General features: G+C 43.8%; 3 protein-coding genes and 2 non-coding genes across 7 annotated transcripts in view; all 5 read left to right on the plus strand.

Annotated features, from left to right (window-relative positions):
* DENND2B (DENN domain containing 2B) overlaps window positions 1-12,234 on the plus strand; it is a 155,880-nt gene extending 143,646 nt beyond the window's left edge. For 2 of the 3 annotated variants that reach the window (XM_036383853.2, XM_054515142.1), the window contains 6 exons: window positions 6,035-6,212; window positions 7,254-7,295; window positions 8,291-8,402; window positions 9,401-9,640; window positions 9,883-9,969; window positions 10,373-12,234. In XM_036383853.2, coding sequence (XP_036239746.1) covers window positions 6,035-6,212; window positions 7,254-7,295; window positions 8,291-8,402; window positions 9,401-9,640; window positions 9,883-9,969; window positions 10,373-10,407 — 694 coding nt within the window. In that variant the 3' untranslated portion in view covers window positions 10,408-12,234. The remainder of the gene's footprint in view (window positions 1-6,034; window positions 6,213-7,253; window positions 7,296-8,290; window positions 8,403-9,400; window positions 9,641-9,882; window positions 9,970-10,372) is intronic. The other variant, XR_008508442.1, reaches the window with a different exon arrangement.
* A 669-nt stretch (window positions 12,235-12,903) lies between these two features.
* RPL27A (ribosomal protein L27a) lies at window positions 12,904-15,614 on the plus strand. The gene is made up of 5 exons (XM_036383854.2): window positions 12,904-12,968; window positions 13,256-13,319; window positions 13,732-13,807; window positions 14,591-14,765; window positions 15,438-15,614. Exons 1-5 carry the CDS (start codon window positions 12,966-12,968, stop codon window positions 15,564-15,566), a joined length of 447 nt encoding a protein of 148 aa, XP_036239747.1. The 5' UTR covers window positions 12,904-12,965; the 3' UTR covers window positions 15,567-15,614.
* LOC118687970 (small nucleolar RNA SNORA3/SNORA45 family) lies at window positions 14,141-14,274 on the plus strand. Its single transcript, XR_004980422.1, has one exon. It is a non-coding gene; the product is annotated as a small nucleolar RNA SNORA3/SNORA45 family (small nucleolar RNA).
* Window positions 15,088-15,219, plus strand: LOC118687971 (small nucleolar RNA SNORA3/SNORA45 family). The gene has a single exon (XR_004980423.1). It is a non-coding gene; the product is annotated as a small nucleolar RNA SNORA3/SNORA45 family (small nucleolar RNA).
* Window positions 15,615-18,450: 2,836 nt separating the features above from the next.
* Window positions 18,451-23,639, plus strand: part of TRIM66 (tripartite motif containing 66) — a 45,464-nt gene continuing 40,275 nt past the window's right edge. Inside the window, exon 1 of the mRNA XM_036383852.1 lies at window positions 18,451-19,033. Within this exon, the coding sequence (XP_036239745.1) occupies window positions 18,814-19,033 (220 nt within the window). The 5' untranslated portion in view covers window positions 18,451-18,813. The remainder of the gene's footprint in view (window positions 19,034-23,639) is intronic.

Raw genomic sequence — 23,639 nt, forward strand, 5'->3', positions numbered from 1 at the left:
GCCCAGACGGTCACTGTCTTGTCCCTTAATTTTACATCCCAGCCCCTTTGCCCTCATTTTCCTTTTTACCTGCTCATCAGGCTCATTTTGTCTCCCTCCCCTCCCAGGTCTACCTCCCTGATCTTAATTTTACCTCCTTGCATTTGTTCAGCCTCTTCCCTGCCTTCCTTTCCTTTCCTTTTCTGCTCTTCCCTCTCCTCAGGTTCTCTGCAGGAGGAAGAAGAACTCTTTCTCCCAGAGGAGCCTTCATTTCTCAGTGTAGCCCAAGGCTACAGAAGGAGGTTTTGCTTAGTGCTAACAATTTATTCTGAAGAAATTAGCAGCTAAATAAGGCTCTTTTCAGTATGCACAACAAAGATTTTTTAAGATGGCTTCTAACATAGCCAAATCAGAATGAGTTTAGACATCACTAGGTAGGAGTCCTTGGCACACCGGGCACTCCCTCCTTCACAAAAAAGTGCAGCTAAGATGTTTAATACAAAAAAAAAATGTATAATTTCATTTGGTTTTGGAAACAAACTAATCTGATGTCAAGCAAGGGGGAATTGGATCAGTTGATCTCCTGACGTTTCTTCCTACCTGAATTATTTTGATTCTATATATCTTTGCTTTAAATTGGAAACCAAAATGGTTATCCAGAGGTACACACACAAGCTCAAAAAGATCACTGAAAACAAGTCAAATTTTGAATCCATATAATGTGAAATTGAGCCTTACAAATGCAAGCAATCCTACAAATAGGGAGGTATCTCACAGCCATCAGGAATGGGAGGCCTTAAGGGTTAGTTCTTGTTCAAAAAGCTGCAAAAACATGCAATTTCTTTGATTTAAGTCAAAAGACAGGAATTGAAGATTTTTTCCCCAGTTAAACATCCTAGCAGTGGTAACAGAGAAACAGCGACAATTTTGTATAGGAAAAATTTGTATTTGTCATGTTTGATAGTTTTATACTGGCTGGAAAACTGGAGATGTCCTGCACCATTACAGCAAATGAAGTCTTGGATTCTTATTTTATTCCTCTCTGCCCTTTTTGATGAGTAGTTAGTGGATTAACAAAAAATGTATCCTCACAGCACAGAACCCGGAATGAAGGACAAACCATTGATGTGGGGGCTCAGGGGGCCTCAGGAGCAGAGCACCTGGGGATCAGGGGGAGTCCTGGAGCTGAGCACCCACACTCTGGAGCAGGGAGAAAGCAGTAACATGTCCCCACTGTCAGGCAGCTTTTCCAGGGCCAGGGATCCTCAAGGGCTCACTTCAAAAGCTGACCTGCAGGAATGCTGCAGGAGCTCACTGCAGCCCGCTGGAGTTTGGAGACTGTCACTTCTGACACTTAGAAGTTTTCATTTATGTCTTGTCCCTGATGCTATTACTTAGTCTTATCAAGCTGATTAATAATGCTGCTCTTATTTATTCTTATGCACCCAGAGAAACCTTTATTTTGTCAGGGCCTTTATTTTGCCTATCTGGCACAGCACAGTACTGCCCTGAATTACTGTCAGCACAGCAACAGCAATGCTGCCTGCTCTCCATCTCCACCCAAAGTCTATCAGGCTGCCATGGTTTTTACTTCCACTTGCCCTTTACTTGATGCTTTTCAAGTTTTCTACTTTGTCCTTTCCACCTCTGTGGCCTGTATGTGCTGGAGGGGAGCTGGGCTGAGCACTTGGCCTGTAGCCTCTCCCCAGATTCCTTTAGAGTCCTCTGCAAACCTCTCAGACTGTTTTATCTTGCAGAGTTGTCACAGACCTCTGTGAGAGACTGGAGTTAATCCAGGATCAGGAGAGGCATGGAAGAGTTGACAAGGGAAGTGTCAGGGATCTGTTTTTGCTACACAGTTCATCAGTGGCTCAAGGGTAGGAGCTGTCCCAGAAAAGCAGGGCCATGGCCTGTGATGAGGAAATGTCAGGGTGTGTAATACCCAAGTGAGTCAAGGGATGGGAAGGACACCTGGGAAGGACAGAGCCTCCAGACTCCAGCCTCAAGTGGAAGGAAGCTCTCCTGAGCAGACAAGGGATGTGTGTCAGGGAGGTAGCTCAAAGTGCTTGTGGGCAGCAGCATGAATGTGTCGACAGGCAGATGAAAGACTTCAGCAAATGTGGGCAGAGCAACATCATTTAATCAGCAGGGAGAGATGAGGAACATAAAAATGTTGTGGAAAAGTAAACAATGGAAACACTTTTTTTGTGAATTTACGTTGTTGGCTGTGTTTCTCAATGTGAGGAAGCAGGGAGCCCAGACTGGGTGAGTTGGTCCCAGTCCAGGGCACGGTCCAGAGCGCTGGCACCGCACAGAGCTGGCACCAGTCTGAGGTGACACAACTGCTGGGTGGCTTGGCCCTGCATGTGAGGGGTGCCTCCCTCTTCTCCTGGCTGAGGAAGTTTGTCTGTCCCTCAGGGGAAGTGGAGGAAGGAAAGGGATATTCCTGCTTTCTCCTTCAATGCAAATGCCAAACTGACTGCGGAGGTGCATATCAATAGTGAGGTGGGATCAGGGAGCTAAACCAGCAAGTGGTTGTCTGTGCTAGAGGCTTAATCCTGGATTTGGGAGATGCTCAGTGTGTGAAGCTCCCTTGGGCCTGTGAGAAGTTCCAGGTGTGGAGGGAGAAGCAGGAAGGAATGACTGTTGGCTATTGTTAGAAAGAAAAGAGACTTATCAAGGGTATTTGTGGAATATTTCCTTTGGGAGTAGAAATTGTAACTGAATATACCTTTAGCACTTTGAGAAAGTTGGTGACTTGCAGTGTGCAACAAGGCACAGTCCTTGAAACAAGCACAGCCAGCACTGACATCCCAGCCAGAGCAGTGTCCATCCCCTGCAGCAGCTTGTCCTTCTCAGAGCGTGCTAATTGTGCTGTGATAAGATATGGATACAGCCTAAGCTTGGGCTTATTTGTTGGTTGGCCAACCCAGAAATTGCTACCAGACATTCTCCCTATCTAAAGGACAGAAAAGGTTCTTGTTAAGTCACAGTGATTTGCTTTTTGATGTAGACCTAAACGGTGTTCATAAGCCTGTCTTCAAAATTCAGCTGAGTAACAGCTGTGTCTGAAATTCTGTGCCTCAGCTCTTAGTCTGAGCTTGCATCTCCCCAACCAGCAACACAACAAGGAAAAGATTCTGTGTGCTATCATGAGAAAATGATTTGGGAAACAAAATAGCCCAGAGGAACATAAATCAACTCCGAGTGGGAAAGAAGCAATGTCATATTTTGCCTGTAACATGATAAAGGATCTCTTAAAGAGAAATTTGTCTTTAAGAAATGTCTCAATATACTTGTATAATCTTGTATTACTGCCTTCACGGGGAGAAGATCAAACACTGAAGGTTTTTTTTAATCCAGTGAATAAAAAGGCATAGAGAAAACCAAAATGTTGGCAAAATCCAAATCATTTTTTTACAAGATGAAAAAAACCCATGGAAATCAAGAAGTGTCAACAACAGCTAGAACATTATGCAGCATTCCTGTAAAAATGCACAGGCCAAATGGAAGAGCCCACTCTCCAAACCAGCTCTCTGGAGCTGCCCTAGAGTATTAAAAGTGAAAATATTTTGAAAATCTAATTTTGATGATTCTGTTGCTCTACTTTGTGTGCTTCACACACCTTAAAGAAAATAAACCATCTGACCTTACTGCTTAATTCTCATAAACAAGAATAGTTGGATAATGTGTGGGTTGCACATTTTGAAAGGAAAAACTGCAGCACACTTGGTTTCCCAGGGTAGGCCTTTCTTTTTTTACTTTACTAAACATGCTTCTCATCAGTAATATCCCTTTAAAAGGTTCTGAACTGTATTTTGAAGATTTAGGCTGGGGGTTCCTTTACACCCATCACCTCTGAATTTTACCTTACAAACTGTGAAATTTCACTGAAGTGAAAGGTGTGTATTCATTCTAAATACCAATCTTTCCAGCTAGAGCAGAGACACAGGCACTTTGTACAAGCGGGAGTTTGGTGACAGCTGTAGGAGTCCTGCAGAGGGGTGTCCAGCAGGGATGGCAGCAGGACATTCTGGGGGCTGGAAGCTTGGAGGGGATGTTTCATGGGGATGAGATGTTCCAGAAGGAAAGATTTTCTGAGGCTGAATTGAAGAGCTGTGTGCAGAATGCTGAAGTGCAGAGGCCGAGGTGCTGCCAGGGCAGTGGTGTGACTGTCGTGGGGTGCTGGCATAGGGCACCCCTACTAGAGCTGGGTGCTGCCACAGGACACCCCCAGCTCCCTGGGCTCTGCCCTGCCCTGCCTCAGCCAGCTCCCAGGAAAGCTCAGGAAGAGATTCCAGTGTCCTGGGCTGGAGGCTGAAGCCTCCCCAGCGTGGGAATAGCAGGCACAAGAGGCTGCAGGGGCTGATTTACGTCACAGCACTGCGTGTAACACAACATGTTACAAAAGGGCATTTTACAGAAAGGAAACAAATACTCACTGAAGAGCAGAAGAATGTTTGTCTTCCTGCTTTTAGCTTAACATGGCTCTTTTTTTAGTTGCTCAGCTAAGATGACTGAATTTGTTGTAGGTGAAAATGCCAGGGAGTCATTGAAGTGATCTTGAGGAAGTGCTGGGAGTCTGTACCATGTTCCACAGCTCTTACAAAACACCACCAGTGTGCTTGCTGTGGTAAATGCTTGAGACCAAAATATGAGGCAATGGCAGCACCCCATTGCTTGTTATATATAAAAATACAAATTAGAGAAATGCATAATTTTACAAGAGTCTTGTGTCAGGCAACATTTGTTATAAATCCATGCTAGGATTGGCAGATCTTAAAGGAAGTGTCAATTAAAACCAAGCCAGCAGATTATTTGCAGTAAAACACAAGGATTTGCTTTTCCCCAACGTTTTCTCTCTTTGTCCCCTATTCTCATTTTTCTCACGCAGCAAACTTTGAAGGTAAATCACTGATGGGAACAAACAGGTGAAACGTTTCCTCTGGCCTTGGAACAATTCACAACTGAAGTAAAAATGCTGATGAAGGTTATTCTGGTGGAGGTCTGATGCCACCTAAAGTCTCCACCAAGTCTTGCAGTAGAAGAAATGAGCATCTCTCCCCAGCATTTTGAAGCAGTAACCTGCTCTGCATTTATTATTTATAGTTCTTTATGGCGACATTAAGCACAGCAGAAGTTTGCAATGCAAGAAAATTAGTTGTCATGTTGGAACCAAATTTCTGTCATCTCAGCCTGTGAGAGGCAGGCGTTGTAGCTGTGATATGGAGCGTTTGTCTTTATTCCCTGATGTGAAAACTCACTTGGTAATGATGTTCCTTAATTTTTAACATTTGGAAACCATGTGACTGTAAAAGGGAATTGGATTCAGTGATGGAAGGACATTTGCCATGATAATATCAAGCCTTAAATTTTAGGAGCTACCAACCTGTATTTTAGAGTACTCTGCTGAGCAGGATCAATACCTTTATCACTGAAGTTGGTTAATAAGTCCTTTAAAATGTATTATAATAAAAAGATGCTATTGTCAAAAAAATACACTATCTTTGAAAAATGTGTTGCTTTTACCAGCTTTCCTTTGGAGCAGGTATTGATTGTTGGGGGCTTTTTATATCTGATTTGGTAGAGTTCTTTGTGAGGATTTTTTTCCCCAATTATATTTTACTTTTCATTTTCCTTTGTTCCTGTAGTTAGGACCCTTACTATTATGCTTTTTTACTACTGATATGATCATAACAGCTAAGATCCGAAGTTGCTTTTGGGTTTTAAGAATTGTTCAAAGTGGCTGCTTTTGAGTGCTTTTGGGAACATTGAATCTTGACTTCTAGATCAAACCATCTCCTATGAAACAAATGGATTCTAGTCTGAAACAAACAGGTTCTAGTTTTGTACCTTTGGTCTGAGGTGTGCTGTGAACTGCCACACTGCACAGCACAGAGAGGTAGGGACTGGAAGGGGACCAAGGCCTGTCTGAAGACACGAGTGCCAGAGAGGCAGCACCTTGGACACTTGTATTTCAACAGTTTCTCAGTGGGTGGAAGGTGTTGTGAACCAAGACAAGCCTTTGCTGACCTGGTTGTTGCTCTCTCCCCAGCACCCTGTCGAGCTGCTCCCATGCTGTAGTGGCCCTGCTGTACCCCTTCTCCTGGCAGCACACCTTCATTCCTGTCCTGCCCTCGTCCATGATTGACATCGTGTGCTGCCCTACCCCCTTCCTGGTGGGACTGCTCTCCAGCTCTCTGCCCAAACTCAAGGACCTGCCTGTAGAGGAGGTAGGAGCTGGCACCACAATTGTTTGCCTGGAGTAAAGCTGGCCTCTCCTAGGAGAGGGCTGCCACTGGGACATAAATCCTCACGTGTTTAATTTTTAATCTGCCTCTTTGTTTCTTCTCTGCCTGGTTCTCATTGGCAACTGCCTCTTGGCAAAGCTGCAGCAGTAGCTTTATTCTTCTCTTTTATTCTGCCTCTCTTCCACACCTGGCACCTTGTCAGAGACAAGTGAATGTTTACCTGATCACCAGTATTTAGGGTGTAAATATGCTGATTTGTTCTGGAACAAGAGGAAGCCATCTGCTATGACATCTCTTAATCCTTATGGAAGTGGTGCATGAAGCCATAGCCCACACAGGAAACAAAACCTTTAACAATTGTAACTTCTAAGACTTTGTTGTTACTATATTGGAAATTAAATGAGAGTTGCACTTCATCAGCTCTTCCAGTAAAAAACCCCACAAAAATACTCAAGGACACACTCTTTTCTCTCTTGCTCCTATTAGTTTCCTATCATTTTTCTAAGGAATTTTCTTGAGCTTGCTTCCAAGGCCCTGTGTGCCTCTGGCCCAGGTAAATCTCTGCTCCATTTCCCTCTGCTTTCCTAACATTGCTCTTCCACATCTTCCCAGCTCCATCTCTCAGCTTTGGTGCTTTTTTATCATGAGTATTTCACACCCTTGCCCTTTGGAATCCCCGCTGCCTCCACATTGTTTTCTTTAAACCCCTTGAAACAGTTTTCAACTGCATGTTAACAAAATTATTAGTTATAACTTGCATAGATTTAAGAAAAAAACCCTTTTAGCTTCTTTTAATATATTAATCTAGTATGAGATCTGTTGTATCTATGTTAAATTAGACTTGTAGCTCTAAAGAAAACCTTCATGTTGTTTCATAAAGCACACAACCTCGTTTCACAGTAGGAATTCAATTCATGTTGAGGCTTGTTCAGCAGATGATCTTTTGCTATTAAAAACCAATGAACAAATGAATGTTTTCTGTGTCTTCAGATACATTTCACAGCAGTGTTTTCTTTTCTGTAGGCTTTGATGGTTAACCTGGGATCTGATCGATTCATCAGACAGGTAAAGTACAGCTCAGAATGCTGCCATGCAGTCTAGCAAGCTGTTTACCCCTATGGTGTGATTGGGTTTCTTTGATCAGAGGGATTTGGCAGGAATTGTCTGTGCAAAGGGAAAGCGATGAGGGGAAAAAAAGTTCTCATTTTCTGTTCCACCTGCAAATAAGAACTTCTCAGTAGGCAGAAGGGATTGAGGCTGTGACTGTCAGAAGGAATCAAGAACTGTATTCACAGTGGAAAGAAAACATCCACAGATAATAACATCGCTTTAGCAAGAAAACTCACACACTGTTGGAGGTGAAAAGGACAAAAATAGCAAAGAAAATTGGCGAGTGAGAGCACAGAGGTGGAGAATAGTTTAATGTGACAGGAAAAGCAGAAACCTTGTAAACAAGGAGATGAGGGATCACCATCTCCTGACAGTCATGTGGCACTAAATAATTTCAAACCAACAGCCTGCAAGTTGCATGGGGAAACTTTTGTGTCAGATTCCCTGGCTGGTGAACAGTGGCTGCAGAGCTAAGGCTCCTGTGCTTACCTGGCTTCTGGTGAACAAGCATAAAGTAAGATGAAGAGAGCAACAGGGGCAAGACCCAGAAAACAAGACAGACTAGAAAACAGTAAAAACAACTGTCAAGGACCAAAGGAGCTGCCTATAACCAACTACAGCAGCTGTGTGTACACTGAGCAGGGCTTCATGTGATGTGTATTTAGTTAAACAGAACTATTTGGACTCTTTGTCATGTGAAGAGCTGGTTCCACATTTCTGTGTTTACCTGCTCTTTGGATTATCATTCTTGACTTAAATCTTATTAAGAGTGACAAGAAATTTTTACAAGTATTTGTTAGTTGCACATAGATTCTCATTCTTTTATTTATGTAGCCATGACACTAGCAGATGCAAATATTTTTCATCTGAATTCTAAACCTGCTGAAAGCATTTGCTGGAGTTCCTGAATAGTTTATTGTGGATTAAGGATTTTTTTTTCCCTCCATCAGATGGATGATGAAGATACACTATTGCCTAGAAAATTGCAAGCTGCTCTGGAGCAGGCTCTAGAGAGAAAGAATGAACTGATAAATCAGGATTCAGATAGTGATTCAGATGATGGTAAGTTCCATTGGAAACAGGGACTTGTGTAATAGACAAATGTAGGTAGAATTGTCATTTTCCATGCAGGAGAAACAAAGATGGGACTTGAGGTCTCAAGTACCTTTGGTGGCATCAAAGGCTGTGTCTGAGCACACAGAGAGTATGAGACTGACGGCATCAACAGACAGTGATACTTCACCTGTGGTTTATTTTAATTTCATTGCAAATGACAAGGACTCCTGTGGGTCCCTCTGAACCTTTGCTCAAACACAGGTTTGCAGTTAACTTGGCCCTAACTCAATCCAGATAATTCTCCAGGCTTAGGGGTGTGTCTGAGTTTGGAGTTGCTCTTGGCACTCGGTATTTTCAGGGGAGAAGCAGGTAGCACCAGAAAAGAATTTTAGTCCAAGATGGGTTGGGCTGTCTCTGAAGGTTCATATTTCTCTTCAGCAGTGATAAAAACAGCCCAGGGTGAATTGAATGCCTGTGGTTAAATGGTATGAAACAGGCCCTTATTCAGTTTTTGGAATTTATTTCTAATCATATGTATTATATATATAAGACTGTTTAAACATCTCAGAAGCGATGAAAGCCCAAATTCTACAACAGACTATTTTTGATCAGTTTTCGGTACAGACTTATTATCCTCAGGGATAAATATTTCAATGCTGAGTCATTCAGAAGTTTTTGAAGAGAATTTGCTCAAGAGTGAAAACAGGAGGTTTGATTTTGATGAAACACCCATCAAATGTTTAATTTGCTGAGCTGTTTGCTGAGGATTTGTAATTCTCGCTGACTCTTGGTCACAGAACACCAATTCTGCAGACTGGCACCGTGGTTATGGCGCTGTCACCCTCTCCATGTGCATCCAGGTGTGCAGGGAGCCGCTGCCACTCCTGCCAGCTCTTAGCGCGGCATCAGGGAACCGGGAGATGCACAGCCTGGCCCTGCGGGGATAATGCTGACAGCTCTGGTAGCAGCTGATTTTGGTGTCTTATTGCTGCCTTATTTTGCAGAATGTAACACCCTGAATGGATTAGTGTCTGAGGTTTTTATCCGATTCTTTGTGGAGACAGTTGGCCATTATTCCCTGTTCCTAACCCAGAATGAAAAAGGAGAGCGTGCCTTCCAAAGGGAGGCTTTCCGTAAATCTGTGGCCTCCAAGAGTATCCGCCGCTTCTTGGAAGTTTTCATGGAATCCCAAATGTTCGCCGGTTTCATCCAGGACAGAGAGCTGAGGAAATGCAGGGCTAAAGGTACGGGTGGGTGTCTCCCCTGCGGTGCGGGTTGTGCTTTTCCGCTGGGGTCCCGCGGATTGCAGCAGCGCCCGTCCATCCCCCTGCGCTCACCGGGAAAGCGGAAACCATCCCTGAAATCCTGCCCGGTTAACCGGAAGGTCGCTGCGAGCGGAGGCTGCCGGGGCGGGAGCCGGGGCCCTGCGCGGGGACCGGGATCAGCCGGACACGGCTCACCCCATCCCTGTCTCCGTCTGCCGCAGGGCTCTTCGAGCAGAGGGTGGAACAGTATTTGGAAGAGCTCCCGGACACGGAACAAAGTGGAGTAAACAAGTTCCTGCGAGGCCTCGGTGAGGAAAATCTTTAGAAGTATTTCTGAAATGGATTTTCATTGTGATGCTGGGTTTTGGTTGTGGTGTTTTTTTTTGTTTTTAATTTGAAAAAGCCGTACCCGAGGTGAACTGAGGTAGTAGAGTGGTTTCAGCGTGATAGGAATTACGAAAAAGAAAACAATGAAAAACATAGTTAAAGGTGTAAAACCAGATTTAATGATGGTCCTTGTTAACACTTTCATTTTCACTTGGGGATGGGGGAACCAAGCCATGATCGAGGAGTGGAACAGGAAGGGGTTGGGGCAGTCGATGTTCTGTAACTCAGCTCTGCGTGCTGATGCTGATTACAAGTTACACCCATTTGCTGTCACTTTGGATTGACTTTGCAATCTGCTGGAGACTGACGGTGTGCTTCCTTTAGGTAACAAAATGAAGTTCCTTCACAAGAAGAACTAGCTCCTTCCTGCTGAAACACCAACCCAAAACCTATTTATGGCACCGTGCGAGAGACCTGCGGCGCTGGAGTGCGGAGCGGGAGGAGAGCGGAGCGAGCTGAGGCAGCTCCAGGAGAAGATCCATGGATGCTGTGTCAGTGTGCCTCATGATGGCTCCTCCATGTTTTTGGGCAGAGTTTGTACATAATGTGCTGTAAGCTTTTGTAACTGATTTTGTAATGAGCGAGAAAACTGTGGTAAATATTTGTATATTCCTGAGAATACCAGGTGCTTGTTTTTTTTCTTTAGTATGAGTTGAGTTATGCTTGGTGCAAAAACGAGTAGCTGATTATGTGCAGCTGACTGTCTCAGCAGAACCACTGACTCCAAGGGATGTTTGATGCCTGAACACTGCGGGGTGAATGAGCTCGGGTACGTGGGAGAGGTTTTATGCACGGGGCTGCTCTCGTGCGGCACAGGCGCTTGTCTGTCTGTCTGTTTCCTTCAAACTGATTTTAAAGGAGAAATAACAAAGTAACTTGATAATAAGGTACTTGGTTCACATTGCAGAACCTCCACTTGGTTTGAACTCTGGTCAGTAAACTCCTTATAACCCACTGTGCACTAAGATGCTAAGCCTGGGGAGATCTCAGCTCTCTGACATGCAAGCTGCAGCAAGTAGGTACAGTACAGCCTTTCCTAGTGTATGTATGTATGGATCCTAATAAACTCTGTAAATAGACCTGTTTGTTTATATTCATTGCAAACCTCTGCACTTCCTCATGTGGAGCAGGTACAAACACAGCAACTCACCTGTGATTTTTAAATGAATTTGTAATTAAAATGTAAAGTGGGTATTACAAACCTGTCTTTCGGTAGGTTTGCTGTTTTTGTTTTCACTTTGGGGTTTCTTCAGTGTTTTTCACTAGGGCTAAGACAAGACATTTTATATCCCTTTTTAAATAATTTTATCCTAACAAAAGCATCTGTTAAAACATTTTTTCATGGGTTAGCAGCGAATGATTTTATCTTTGTATCACAGATACTGCTCCTGACCTATGGAATTTTCAGTTGGCTTTGTGCTGTGCGTGGTGCTCAAGTGTCACATTCTTCCTTGATGTAGAAACAGAGCTCCTGTTAAGGTTCTATAAGTTTTCCCCATAGTCTGAAGAAGAAAATATTTAAAAAAATATAAAATGCTTCAGATCTGACAGATAATGAAAATTAGCTGAAGCCTCTTACCTTCAAAGGAAACCCACCACGCTCTGGTGTTCGTCATTCTCAGCGTGACTGCTGTAGTTAGATGGGCTTTGAGGCTTGCGCAGTTCCTAACCTGACAGTGGTTCTGGTTTGCTATCAGCCTCATAGAGCAAATTCGAGGGCTGTTCACTGAAAAGGTGAAGTCATTTCCTTTTTCAGTTACCTCCCTCACACTCCAAAATCCACAAAAGCATCTTAAGTGTATGTGAAATGTCAGTGAAATACCAGGTGCTTTTGCTACAGAGGAAATGTCACCAAAACTGGTAACTTCCATTAGTTTTACTCTGTGATATGTTCCAAGTTCCAGAATGATTGCTAGATGTAATTCTTGAGCATGGAAGGAGTAATGTCACTTGTACAGGTGGCTTCTGGCCTTTTTATAAACAACAGCTGCTAGTAACTGTAGGGGGAAATACATAATTCCTCTTCAGAAAATGATGGATAAAACTGTATCAGGACATGCTGTGGAGTTACTGCAAAGGCAAGACAAAGCCGATGTACAAGAATGTTGTGCTGTAAAACCCATCTCCTGTGCCAAAGCTGTTTTGCTCCATTTGCACTTTAAAAATTAAAGGAGAAAGCTTTTAAACATTGTGTCATCTCTCAACGTGTTCCCATTTTTGTAATGTGAATTAGAGGATACCACTGGGCAAGGTGAGATCACGGCCCAAAAAATCTATGGGTGCCTTTTTGATCCTCAGACTAGAGCTGTGTGAAGCAATCCTGTGGTATCTGGAGGTCTGTGCTTGAAGGGATCAGACGAACAGAAACCAAGGAGTGCATTATTTTCCCTACTAAATTAGTTGTTAAAACTAATGGTGTTCCTGGGCATGGAACATTGTAAATGCACCAGGAAAATTCTAAAGAAAAATAAATCCAGGCCTGTGTTTAAAATTGGCAAATTTTAATCCTGAGGCCTGTGTTTAAAATTGGTAAAGTTTTGTTTAAAATGTTAACAGCATAAAATCCATTTAAAAAACCCCTAGAAACCAAACTTAAGAAACAGTGACACTCCAGGAATTCACACTCCAGTGTGGCAAGTAATGGTGTTTAAGGACGTAGTGTTCATTTTCCCACTATTATGGATATTTAATAAAGTGACCAAATTTCCAAATATTGCTAAATTCTCTTTAAAGCTCCGCTTTCCGCGCCGGGAGCAGACGGGGAGCGGTGTGGACTGTGGGCGGGGCCCGGCCCCTCACAGCTCCGCCCGGCGCTCCCGCCTCAGCGAAGCCTCGCGAGATCTCGGTCCCGCCCCGCGCTCCTTTGCCCACTCTCGCGAGAGCCGCGCCCTTTCTCTCCCTCGCGCACGCCGGCAAGATGGTGGGAGCTGCGGCCGGGCCGGCGGGGATGGGCTGGGATGGGATCGGATCGGGATAGGACCGGGACCCTGATCCTGCGGCCGCCGCCCCTCGCTCCCGCGGCGGGACGGGACTGCAGAGTAGCGGAGGGTGGTGGGGAGGCGCGGCTCTGAGCCCGCGGCGGGCGGGAGCAGTGCGGGGAGGCCGGTCCGCCATGGCGCCCGCCTGCGCGGTTCCCGGGACGGGCGCGGGGTTCTCGTGGCGCTCTCTGCCCGCCTCGCTCACGGCCACTCTCCCCCTTCCCCGCAGCCTTCCCGGCTCAGGAAGACGCGGAAGCTGAGAGGACACGTCAGCCACGGCCACGGCCGCGTGGGTGAGTGGAGAGGCGGCCGCGGGTGCGCTGGGGCCTGCGGCGGCGCGGCCCCGCCGGGGCTTCCCCGGCGCTGAGGGGATTCTGCTGCTGCCCTTCTCGGATCCGTAAAAATGGGGCTGTGCGTGCCGGGCACCCTAGGAATATCGAGCGGTGCTGAAGGCCGCAGCGTGCCGCGTAATCATGTCCTGCACATTTTAGACTCCCTGGGTTTCTAACTTCAGCATTGCTCAACCCATCAGTACTGGGTATGCGATATCTTCAACTTCCAGGGCAGTGCAGTCTCCCTTTCAACTCTATCCATGCCAGCCTTGTCATACCACAAGATAAAATAGTTAGTTTAAGTTGACATGGGGAGTATCTCTAAGTATTATGTGTAATATCAATGTAACAAGCTTAAAATGTTTTTTCTCAGGCAAACACAGGAAGCATCCTGGAGGACGTGGTAATGCTGGTGGTTTGCACCATCACAGGATTAACTTTGATAAATAGTAAGCTAACGTTTTAAATATCTACTAAACATGCATGCTCATAAAGTAGAAGCAACTGACTTTTATATGTGAATAAGCAAAGTTTTCTGCAATCTTGTGTGTTTTTTCCTTTAATGGGAAGTGTGGCATTACAGCTGCTCATGTCCCCACTTACCCTAAAATCAAAAACCTTTTCACTTGGGATTTTGGGGAGTTCACTGTAGCATTAGGTAAAGCTGGCCAAATTTGCCTGTTAGAGTGTGGTCCCTGCTTAGTAGTGCACACAGAGCAAATTCAGAATGTGGTGTTCAATCCTGTTGGCTGCACCAGGTAAAGGGGAGGGATGTTGTGACTCCCGAGACTATAGAGTCACATCTGGGCCCTGCCCGTGGTCCTGGTGTGCTGGAGTGCTCGGACAGGAACCACTAATCTCTATTCACTGGCTGTGCCCTGCCTGGCCCAGTCAGTCACCAGGGTTAGTGACAGCAATGCCACAGCTTCCCAGGCAGGGCAGGCCTCCCTGGGTCCATGGAGATGGGGCTTCCCTGGAAATAGAGCCTCAGCAGGGAGGGGGATTGAGGTGTGAGCCCAAGGGAGAAGGAACACTTAAATAGAAAGTAATTGTTCCTTGGTTTGGATACTAATCATTATTGCACCTAAATTCTACACATATTAATATGAAAAAGGGGGTAATGTGACATTGTGGATACTCTGATGTTGTAAGATGCTTGTTTCAGTGTTAGAGTTCTGCTTGTTCAGGATGAGTTAAATTGTGATCTACTCTGGAATGTGTTTGTGCCACAGTCACCCTGGTTACTTTGGGAAGGTGGGCATGAGGCACTATCACTTGAAGAGGAACCAGAAGTTCTGTCCCACTGTGAACCTGGACAAGCTGTGGACGCTGGTCAGCGAGCAGACCAGGCTCAACTACGCCAAGAACGAGGCCGGCCTGGCCCCGGTCATCGACGTCGTGCGCTCGGTGAGTGCTGCTGGGGCTGAGCCCTGGCCCTGCTGCCCTCCCAGGGCAGCCTGGCTGGGCCTGTCCCGCTGGGGAGGTGCTCAGCTGCACGTAAGCTCCAGTGCTTTGTGCTCAGAGGCTCACCAGACAGATCCCTGGGCTCTGAGTAGTTACAGGAGCACTTTGGGTGTTGCATTTTTCCTTGTAAGGACATTTTGTCCTGCTGGTGTGTGTTTGTGAACAGGCACTGCCCTCCTTTGGGTGGTGAAGGTGAAGGATGGCTGGTTTGGAATGTTCCTGAAGGAGCAAAACCATGGTGGGGCCAGTCTCACACCATGTCACCCTCGAGACTAGAGTCACATCTCCACATGTTTGGTTGTCTTGGTGTGCTATAGTTCTCGGACAGGAACACCTGATCCATATTCACTGGCTCTGATGTCCTGTGTCTCAGCCAGCCACCGAATCAGGGACACTGCTCTGCCTCTGCTGGCTGCTTAGGGCCCCTTCCTGTGGCTTCAGCAGCTGTTTTGTTAATTGTCTTCATGTCATGGTTGTCCTTTTAATGTAATGAATTGACTGCATAAGGTCATGGTGATCATGGTTTTGTTTTTAACCGGTGTGTGCTAACAGACCTGAATGTAAGAGCCTGCAAGCTGATTACAAACACTGAACTTCTTTTTTAAATCTTTTTAGGGCTACTACAAAGTGCTGGGCAAGGGGAAGCTGCCCAAGCAGCCTGTCATTGTGAAAGCCAAGTTCTTCAGTAGAAGAGCAGAGGAGAAGATCAAAGAAGTTGGTGGTGCCTGTGTGCTTGTGGCATAAAAGTTTTTGTTTTATTCAAATTTTTTGAATAAACAATGCATAAAATGAGCTGGTTTACAGAAGTTTGGGTTGTTCTGATTTTTCTTTCCTGACATCTTCAGACACAGTTCACACTTAAGGTTACCTGCGTAATATTTGATCAGTGGTTTGGCTGCTTCTCACTTTGTTTTGAAATCGCCTGACTACGGTGTTCAGTACCTGCCATGTGCAGATATCTCATTGTTTTGTCTTTATAGGGTGGCAAAATTATGTTCTGTATTTGTGCTGCTCTTTTGTTAGTGATCCTTTCTACAGCTGTCTGAGAAGAGGACTTGATGTGATTTTGATGGGGATTCTTGAACACTAAAATGGCATCCAGGGGAAGTTTTTGGGGATGGTGCCCTGGCCTGTGGGAATGGAACAGCAGGACTGTGGACAAGGAAATGCAAAGTGACAGCAGTGTACCAGTAACTGTAAATTGACATTTGCAATCTGCCCTCCCCAGGCTGGGTATGCAATTCCTGCTGTTTCCAGCTGGGGGACAATTGGTGCCAGCTATCCTCAACCTTCCTTACAGCTGGAAAAGCAGTGGCACAGCTCTAGAACCCTCTGTGTGCAGTGCTAATGTATTGGTTTGAAATGATGACCTGAAATAATCTTGGTTGTAACATCAAAGCAGGTCTTGTGGTGTCTGCAAGACTTAGCCCTGCATGCCAAAGCAGGATTTAATGGAAACAGTAACTAATGACTAAATAACAAATAACTAAAGCCAGTGAGCTGGTTCTCAAGTGTCAGACCAAGAGCCTGTAGATGCTGTCACTTATTTTATGCTTGCTGCTGAAGTTGATGCACGTGACTTCAAGTATGTGTGTGACAGAATCCTTGGTAATCAACTTCTAGTGTTTGGCAGCAATTAAATTTAGAGGGCTTTTAGGGTGAGGTTGACGTGCATTCCATTTATAAAATAGTTCATCTCAGCAGTGGTCCTGCTGCTTGTGAGTAGCTATGGCATAAGTGGGCAGTTTGTTCCAGAATACAGAGGAGTTTGGGAGCTGTGTCTCACTGGCTGCTGGCACTGCTGTTTCCTAATTTGTGATGCTGATGTAGCTCCATCCCTCACTCTCTGGCTCCAGCCATCCAGCCAGTTCTTTATCCAGTGACCCCTCCAGGCCATGGGCAGCCAGTTTCTCCAGAAGAATGTGTGCGAAGTGGTGTCCAAGGCTTTCCTGCAGTCCAGGCAGACAGACAGACAACTACAGCCTTTCCCTCACTACCAAGGGGGTCACCGTGTCGGAGATTGGGTTTCTTGGGCAGGACCTGCTTCCATGAGCCCACACTGACTGGGTCTGATGCCCTGGCTGTTGCACAAGCGCCACTTGATGGTGCTCGAGCTGATCTGCACCACGACCTTCCCCAGCACCAAGGTCAGGCCTGGGATTCCCTGGATTCTCTTTCTGGGCCTTCTTGTAGCTCGTTACAATCATCAGCCTTCTCCTCCTCCAGCTGCCTGACTACTACTGTGCATACCTGCCTCAGAACTAAATTTTAAACACATTTTTTCACTCTTACTCTTCCCCTTCCTACCAAAAAACTTCTACTCAGTTTTGCATGTTGTTCAAAAGGCCTAAATTGAAATGTACAGTAGCCTGCTTCTCATCCAGCCCCAGCTTTGGCTTGTAAGGTGACAGAGCATTTCCCAGTATCGGGCTTTGTTTGCACTGGTTCTCTGTGCATGGATGCTTTGGGCTGTGGTTTCTCTGTGTCAACATTGTGGTAATTTCAGACCTCAGCTTCCTACTGCAGACATTACATGTTTTTGTAGGTGCAACTTTATCTTCTTAGCAACAGGAGCTGCAAGAAATGAGAGAGATGAAATGAGGTGAGAGGCTGTGCTGCTTCAGTGACATTTGCCCCTGATAGATGGTTGATAAAGATGCACTGTAAAAAGTGAGCTTGTATAATAAGCACTGATAAAATGTTAATTAAACCACAGGTACAGCTGGCACAGCTCATCTCCAAAGGCTCCTCTGGTTTTGGAATTGGAATCTGAAGTTTTAGTGGTAGGTTTGAATTTATCTAAGTAATTTGTCAGTCAAGTTGGTGGGTATCTACCTAGTTGAATGGGTCTTGGGTATGAAATAGGATGCAGACTTTAACGTAGGGTCCATTTTTCTTCTAAAATATTTTAAATATTGAAGACTTCACGATACAATGCTTTAAAAAACTACTGGTTGTTAATTTCTGAGACATTCATAATTTTTTTTTGCATTGCAGAATAAAAACCCAAACCCAGATCTGCTTACTAACCATTTCCACTGGAATCTACCAGAACACAGAATCCCTCAGGAGAAGAGATAGCTCTAAGATTAGAGCTGCTGCTCTTCTGTGCTGGAGAAATCTGGAGATTGAAGCTCATTCCTGTAGCTTCAGTTCCATCCTGCTGGTAGCAGGGCCACCATGCCAGGGCCATCAGCAGCTCCATGGGACTCTGGTGCCAGGAGGCTGGATCAGCTGGAAGAGAGGCTCCGGAGGAAATGAGGCTTTATCTGCTTTTTCTCCTCTGCTACAACTTGCAGTATTTGCCCTTTGCAGTCTGTATCCGATCAACATCTCTGACAATCTCAGAGCTGAGGATGAAACATGAACTGCAAAACTCTCAGTTGACCTTGGGGAGCTTAGGCTGGTGGGAGGAACACTGGGGAGCTCATGTTTGGTCTATAATCTGATCTGTGGTTGTCCTAATAGCTAAAATTTGATTACTGCAAAGTGGTTTTTCTATAAAGAAGATTGTCAGAAGATGCTGTACATTTTTCAAAGCAGCTTTCTAAGATGCACTTGCTGAAATGATGGACTTGTGGGTACTATCTTCTTTACATGAAAACTGTAAAATATTTGAGTGAAATTGTAAAAGCAGCCAGAGAATCTCATCATTTTAATGGCACAGTTTCAGTGCTTCTAGCAGGAAGTGTACAGCGTGTGACAATTCAGCTTTGTAAGGAGATCAATAGAACAGATTAGTTCAGTTTCTACAGAAGTTGCAAATACTAGAGAGATAGTGGGATCATGGTTTGTAAACCTTAAACCACGCTCTCCTGCACAACAATCTACAAAGATATTCTCCTCTGTAAAGCAGGTATGTGATTTTCAGCTGCAAGGAACTTTTTTTTTTCCACAGGGGCCACATGAATGTTTATTTGATTGTGCATCCCGTGTTGCCCTCTGGTTTGCACTTGAGAGATTGAGTGTTTTGTGAGGTGCAGGGCTTGCCATGAGCCATTTTGTGACTCTTCATGTTTTCAGGGCCACACTTCAGCCAGCAGGAATGGAGACCCTGGATCTGTTGTGGAATTGTTTGGTGTGCAAATGGGAGCTGCGGAGGAGGGAGCCCAGGATGCTCCCCTGCCTCCACTCCTTCTGCAAGGAATGCCTTCCAGGTTTGATCCAAGGATACAGCTGTGTTCCCACTGAGTATGAAGTGCTCTATGAAGGTAATGTTTAAAAACCTCTGGCTTGTGCTCTTTGCTATGCAGTATTATAGAATTAAGAGATGCACTGAGAAGCAGTTTTTGAAGCCTGTTCTTCTGCAGGACTACTTTAAATTGATAAACTAGGAGAGTGAAAATTTGTGTGAGCAGAAAGTGGATTGGGAACAAGCCACCTTTGTCATGTTTTTCATCCAACAGCAGTGTCTTGAAAAGAAATAACATAGGCAGCATTTTAACATTTTTTTTCAGAATGGGCTGAATGTTTCACTTACCAAGTTGACATTATGAATATTTGATTTCCTTAGCTTAATAAATGAATAAATGCTACAAGATAGCTTCAAGAGCAAATTTTTTTTTTGCAATCTTTTTGACATGCTGGACCTTTCTGTGTTACTGGTTGTGGTGATAGTTTTGTTCTTCCTTCACCTCCTTCAGTGCCTCCTCGCCAACAACACAAAGCCACCCAGTTCTTTTGTTTCTAAAAGAGGTAACAATAATTGTTATTTCATATGTGTGTTCTGGTGCACTGAAACTCTTATCTTGTTGTGAGTGTTGCTTACCTTAACCCTTGTGGCTGTAACTCACCCTAACAAGCTGAGTAAACTAGTGAGGACAAGAAGCATTTCTTGGCTGTGCCTTTTGGAATCTGGGAGTTATTTGTACAGTTCTTGGTCGTGATGTTAATAGAAGATGTGTAACGTTTTTTTTAAATAAAATCTCTGTGGCAGAATATAGTAATTTTACTGAAAGTGTCTTAATTGCTGTGGGGAAGCATTCCAGACTCATTACTAATTTATAAGAAGAGCAAAGGCATGTAGATAACTTGTATTTTCACAGGCTTTGAACTTTAGTTGAGTAGGAGGCATCATTATTATTTCTTCTGGAGCAGATTTTAGAAACATGTAGGAAGAGAAGACACCTTCCCTGAGGTGAGGGTGATCAGAACTGATGAGATGACATAAACCAGACTAGTTCAGGTTTGAGAACAAATGGAATCAGTGTTCAGAGGTCACTGTTGGAAGGCTGGCACAACACAAAGGCTAAAGGAAAAGGCACAGGAAAAGGCTGTTCATGTGTAAGTGGGTACAGAGAGAAAAAGATGTGAAGGTAGAAGAAGGAGAGAAAGAGAACAAGGCAGTCATTGCAAGTAATGTCTCCTTAAAAATTTTAATGCTTGGTCACAGTAGGCCTAAAGTCTGAGGGACCTCTCTGTAATAAAATACTGTTGAAAAAAGCACTCCATTAATTTTTATGTATCCTCATTTGACATCTCAGCCATTTCTCTCCTCCTCCTTTCTGTTCACCAAGTGGAAAAGTGAATTTCTACCACTTGCTGATCTTGGATGAAGTGCAGCTACAGGTTCTGATGAGTTGTTAAAATATTGGATATTTTTTTAAGGTGGATCAGGAATTGTTTGTATATAGCAACATGGAATAAATACTAGTTTATTTCTGTATTCCTGAAGTTTCTCTGTTTACTTCTTCATTCTTGTGTAGATAGGGAACTTCTGTGGGAAAAAGCAAGACTAAAGAAAAGAAATAATTAACAGTGATGACCCAGTAAATGAAGTGAGACACCAGGTGCAGAGACTCAGTTAATCTATGAGCAAGGAAAGCAGCAAAACCAAAACACCTGTGTCTCTTAATTAAGCCAATGACTGAAACTGCAGCCACCACAGGTCAGGCAGGATAAATTTGTGAACTCTTCTGATGGCATGATGCTAAATGTTCCTTATCTGCACTGATTGCTGAGTTATGGGCAGTACAATTCCAGTTTCCAGTGTCATCTTTAAGTTTGATCCTATGCAGGTGCCAGTGGTAAAGGGTAAGTGCAAGTGCTAAACCATCGTAGCTGAGTAAATGTGAAATATTGCCTGTAAGAAAAATGTGTTCCTCACTCACTGTGAATTCCTCAAGCAAGATGTGAGGGTGGAAAAAATGAATGTATTTGCAAGTGAAGTTATTTTGGCATTTGTCACAAAAAGACTATTTGAATGTGCAGGTTTCTGTATGCTTTGCTACAAGTAGGGCTCTGCTAACATAAAACTCATTTCTAGTTTATTGTTTTGTACTGAAGCTGCTGAGAAGCTGGGAGTAGGTGGTCTTGACATCTGATGGGGGTTGGTGTTGGAACTTTTATTCCTGTGTGTGTTTGGGGTGACTTCTGAATAAAAGCCCTGAGGTAGCAGCCAGAGCTCCTATGGAAAAGCTGCATAACCACCAGAATTTATCCAAACTGTGAGAACTGAGAGTTTGGGAATAATTTGAGTGCAAAAATGAAGTTATCTTTGTGAGCTTGACTCCTACATGTGCTTTTTCTATGAAGGGAACTTTAAGCTTCTCAGTCTTTCTTTTATATATCTTATTTTTTTGGGTTTTTTTGTTTGGTTGGTTTTTTGGGATTTTTTTTTTGTTTGTTTTTTTTGTTTTGTTTTTTTTTTTTTTTTTGTTTTGTTTTGTTTTTTGCAGGTTAGTGTTGCTTTCCTATTTTTATTCCTTGTCTTCCTCTAGCAGGGAATCCACATCCTCCTCCTCTACAGATTTGCATGTTATGTGTTTCCATGTTTCCAGTCTGTTTACTGCATGGATAAAAGAATAATTTTCAAGAGAGGGCTTGAGTAAGACAAAGACAATGTTCTCACATCTCTTGAGAGGGAAATGTGTCAGATGTGAGCTGCCACTCAGGGTACAATGTTGGTTCTTGCTTTCTTGGGTCTTTCTTGGGTCAACCTCTTTCTCATGAAGTTCTAAATCCATTCAAAACCAGATCTATCCATATTCCTGTGTTTATCCCTCCTCCCTGAACCGGAGGTGGATGCCAAAATAAATTACCCCACATCTGCAAACCTTCCTCTCTGTGGGATGTTCAGCGATGTAAATTGATTTAGCGCTTTAAATATCGCCAACATGTTCATTCCAGAAGTAGTCAAATGAGGACCAGTGGAGGTGCATTGTTGGAAGAAGCTCATGTTTTTGCAAGATTGTCTCAGCTAAAGGGTTTGTTGGGTTTTTTTTCCTTAAGGAAAAGAAAAATCACAGGTAGTTGCTGCTCAATCACAGTTAGGACCCCTGAGAACAAGGCAGGTCAAAAAAGATGTACTGAAACACCTTATGGAATTCTGCTAACTGATACAAGCCCTGGAATTCTTAACATTTTGGGACCAAATTGTGTAATTAGCCTAACCTGTAAAGTAAAAGGCTGTTAGTAGTTTTTCGTCTTTTTAAATTGCTTTGTGAAGTGGTGGATTTAATTGTATGATGTTTTTGTATTGAACTTGTGTGTTGAGCTATTACTTTCTGTAATTTCATTTAAAAATGTTCTTTGCCCTTTTGTACTTCTCAAAGTTGGAGAAAAGTAATCCTGGAAAAAATGGCTGCATAATTTCTGCCCATATTCTCTGCATAACTCAAAAGCTGTCCATTCTTGTGTTGTGTTCGCTTAATGCCAAGAAATTCGATGGGGTCGTGTATTAGAGAAAGGTGAACAGATTGGGGAAAACCAAACTTTAAAAGAGAGACAATGTGGCTTCAAGTATTGACAGATGTCCACTTGATGCATTTTATTATTTCCTGATGAAGTTAAACAGTTTTCTTCAGCTGGTATGGTAGGATGTGTATATATATATATATATGTATGTAACTGTGGATCCTTAATTGTGAACACTTGTTAGTGAGGCACATCCAAAAGTCAGCAAGGTGTTGATCAGAGAGATCTTCAGGGGGTTTATTTCAGGAAAATGATTGAGCTCTAGGACTGCTTTGGCTCTAGGCTTGTTTTCAGTATGAAGTTTTGGCCCGGAAGTGTGGAGCAGTGGCTTAAGGAGACTCCAGGTGTTGACACGCAATGCCTTGGCTTGTCTTCAGCCTGTATTTAAATAATAATAAATAAGCAGACAAGAAGCCATCTACAGAGTTCTGTAAACCACGATTTAGTTCAGAGTGAGGCAGCTTAGCTGCCTTGGTAGAGCTGTGCATCTCCAGGATACCCAATAACCTTGTTTTGATGCGCTCATTGAAGGCAGGTGATGCAATGCAGTGATCTATTTATCCTGAAGGAGAGCACCCTTTTGCTTTAATTAGAGCCACTCAGAACCAAATGCATGTTTTACCTCTAAAAAGGGAAGGAGAAAGGTTATTCTGAAGAGAAAAACTGTTCATAATGTATATATTTAGTCAACTTAAAGTGGGTTTAAAGTTAGTCAGCCCTTTGCACTGTGCTGTTTGGCTGCCAGACCCAAAAGGCAAGGGAAACTTTGAGGGGTTTAGTTATATAAATATGAAACTGTGGAGTGGGAGGTTGTCTTCAGAGCTGTTTCCTATAACCTATAATTGGGTCTCCAAGGAAATGTAAATTATGCCTGCAGCTTGAGGTGTAGTTAATGCTCTCTGAGAATAATTATTCTGATGGTTGTTGGAGGAAAAAGAGCAGAGGAATAGGTGCAACATGTGGACAGCAAGTACAAATGCGGTGTGTGTAGTAGCTCCACTGTTTGTTCCTTTATGCTAATCGATTCTCATGATAATAATAAGTAAATTATCTGCATTGATTTATTTCTGAGGCAGTCAGCTTGAGGGTTCTTTTTATTTAACCCTGACCAGACTGGAAGAC

This window comes from Molothrus ater, chromosome 6 (assembly GCF_012460135.2).
Source record: "Molothrus ater isolate BHLD 08-10-18 breed brown headed cowbird chromosome 6, BPBGC_Mater_1.1, whole genome shotgun sequence".
NCBI classification, from domain to species: Eukaryota; Metazoa; Chordata; class Aves; order Passeriformes; family Icteridae; genus Molothrus; species Molothrus ater.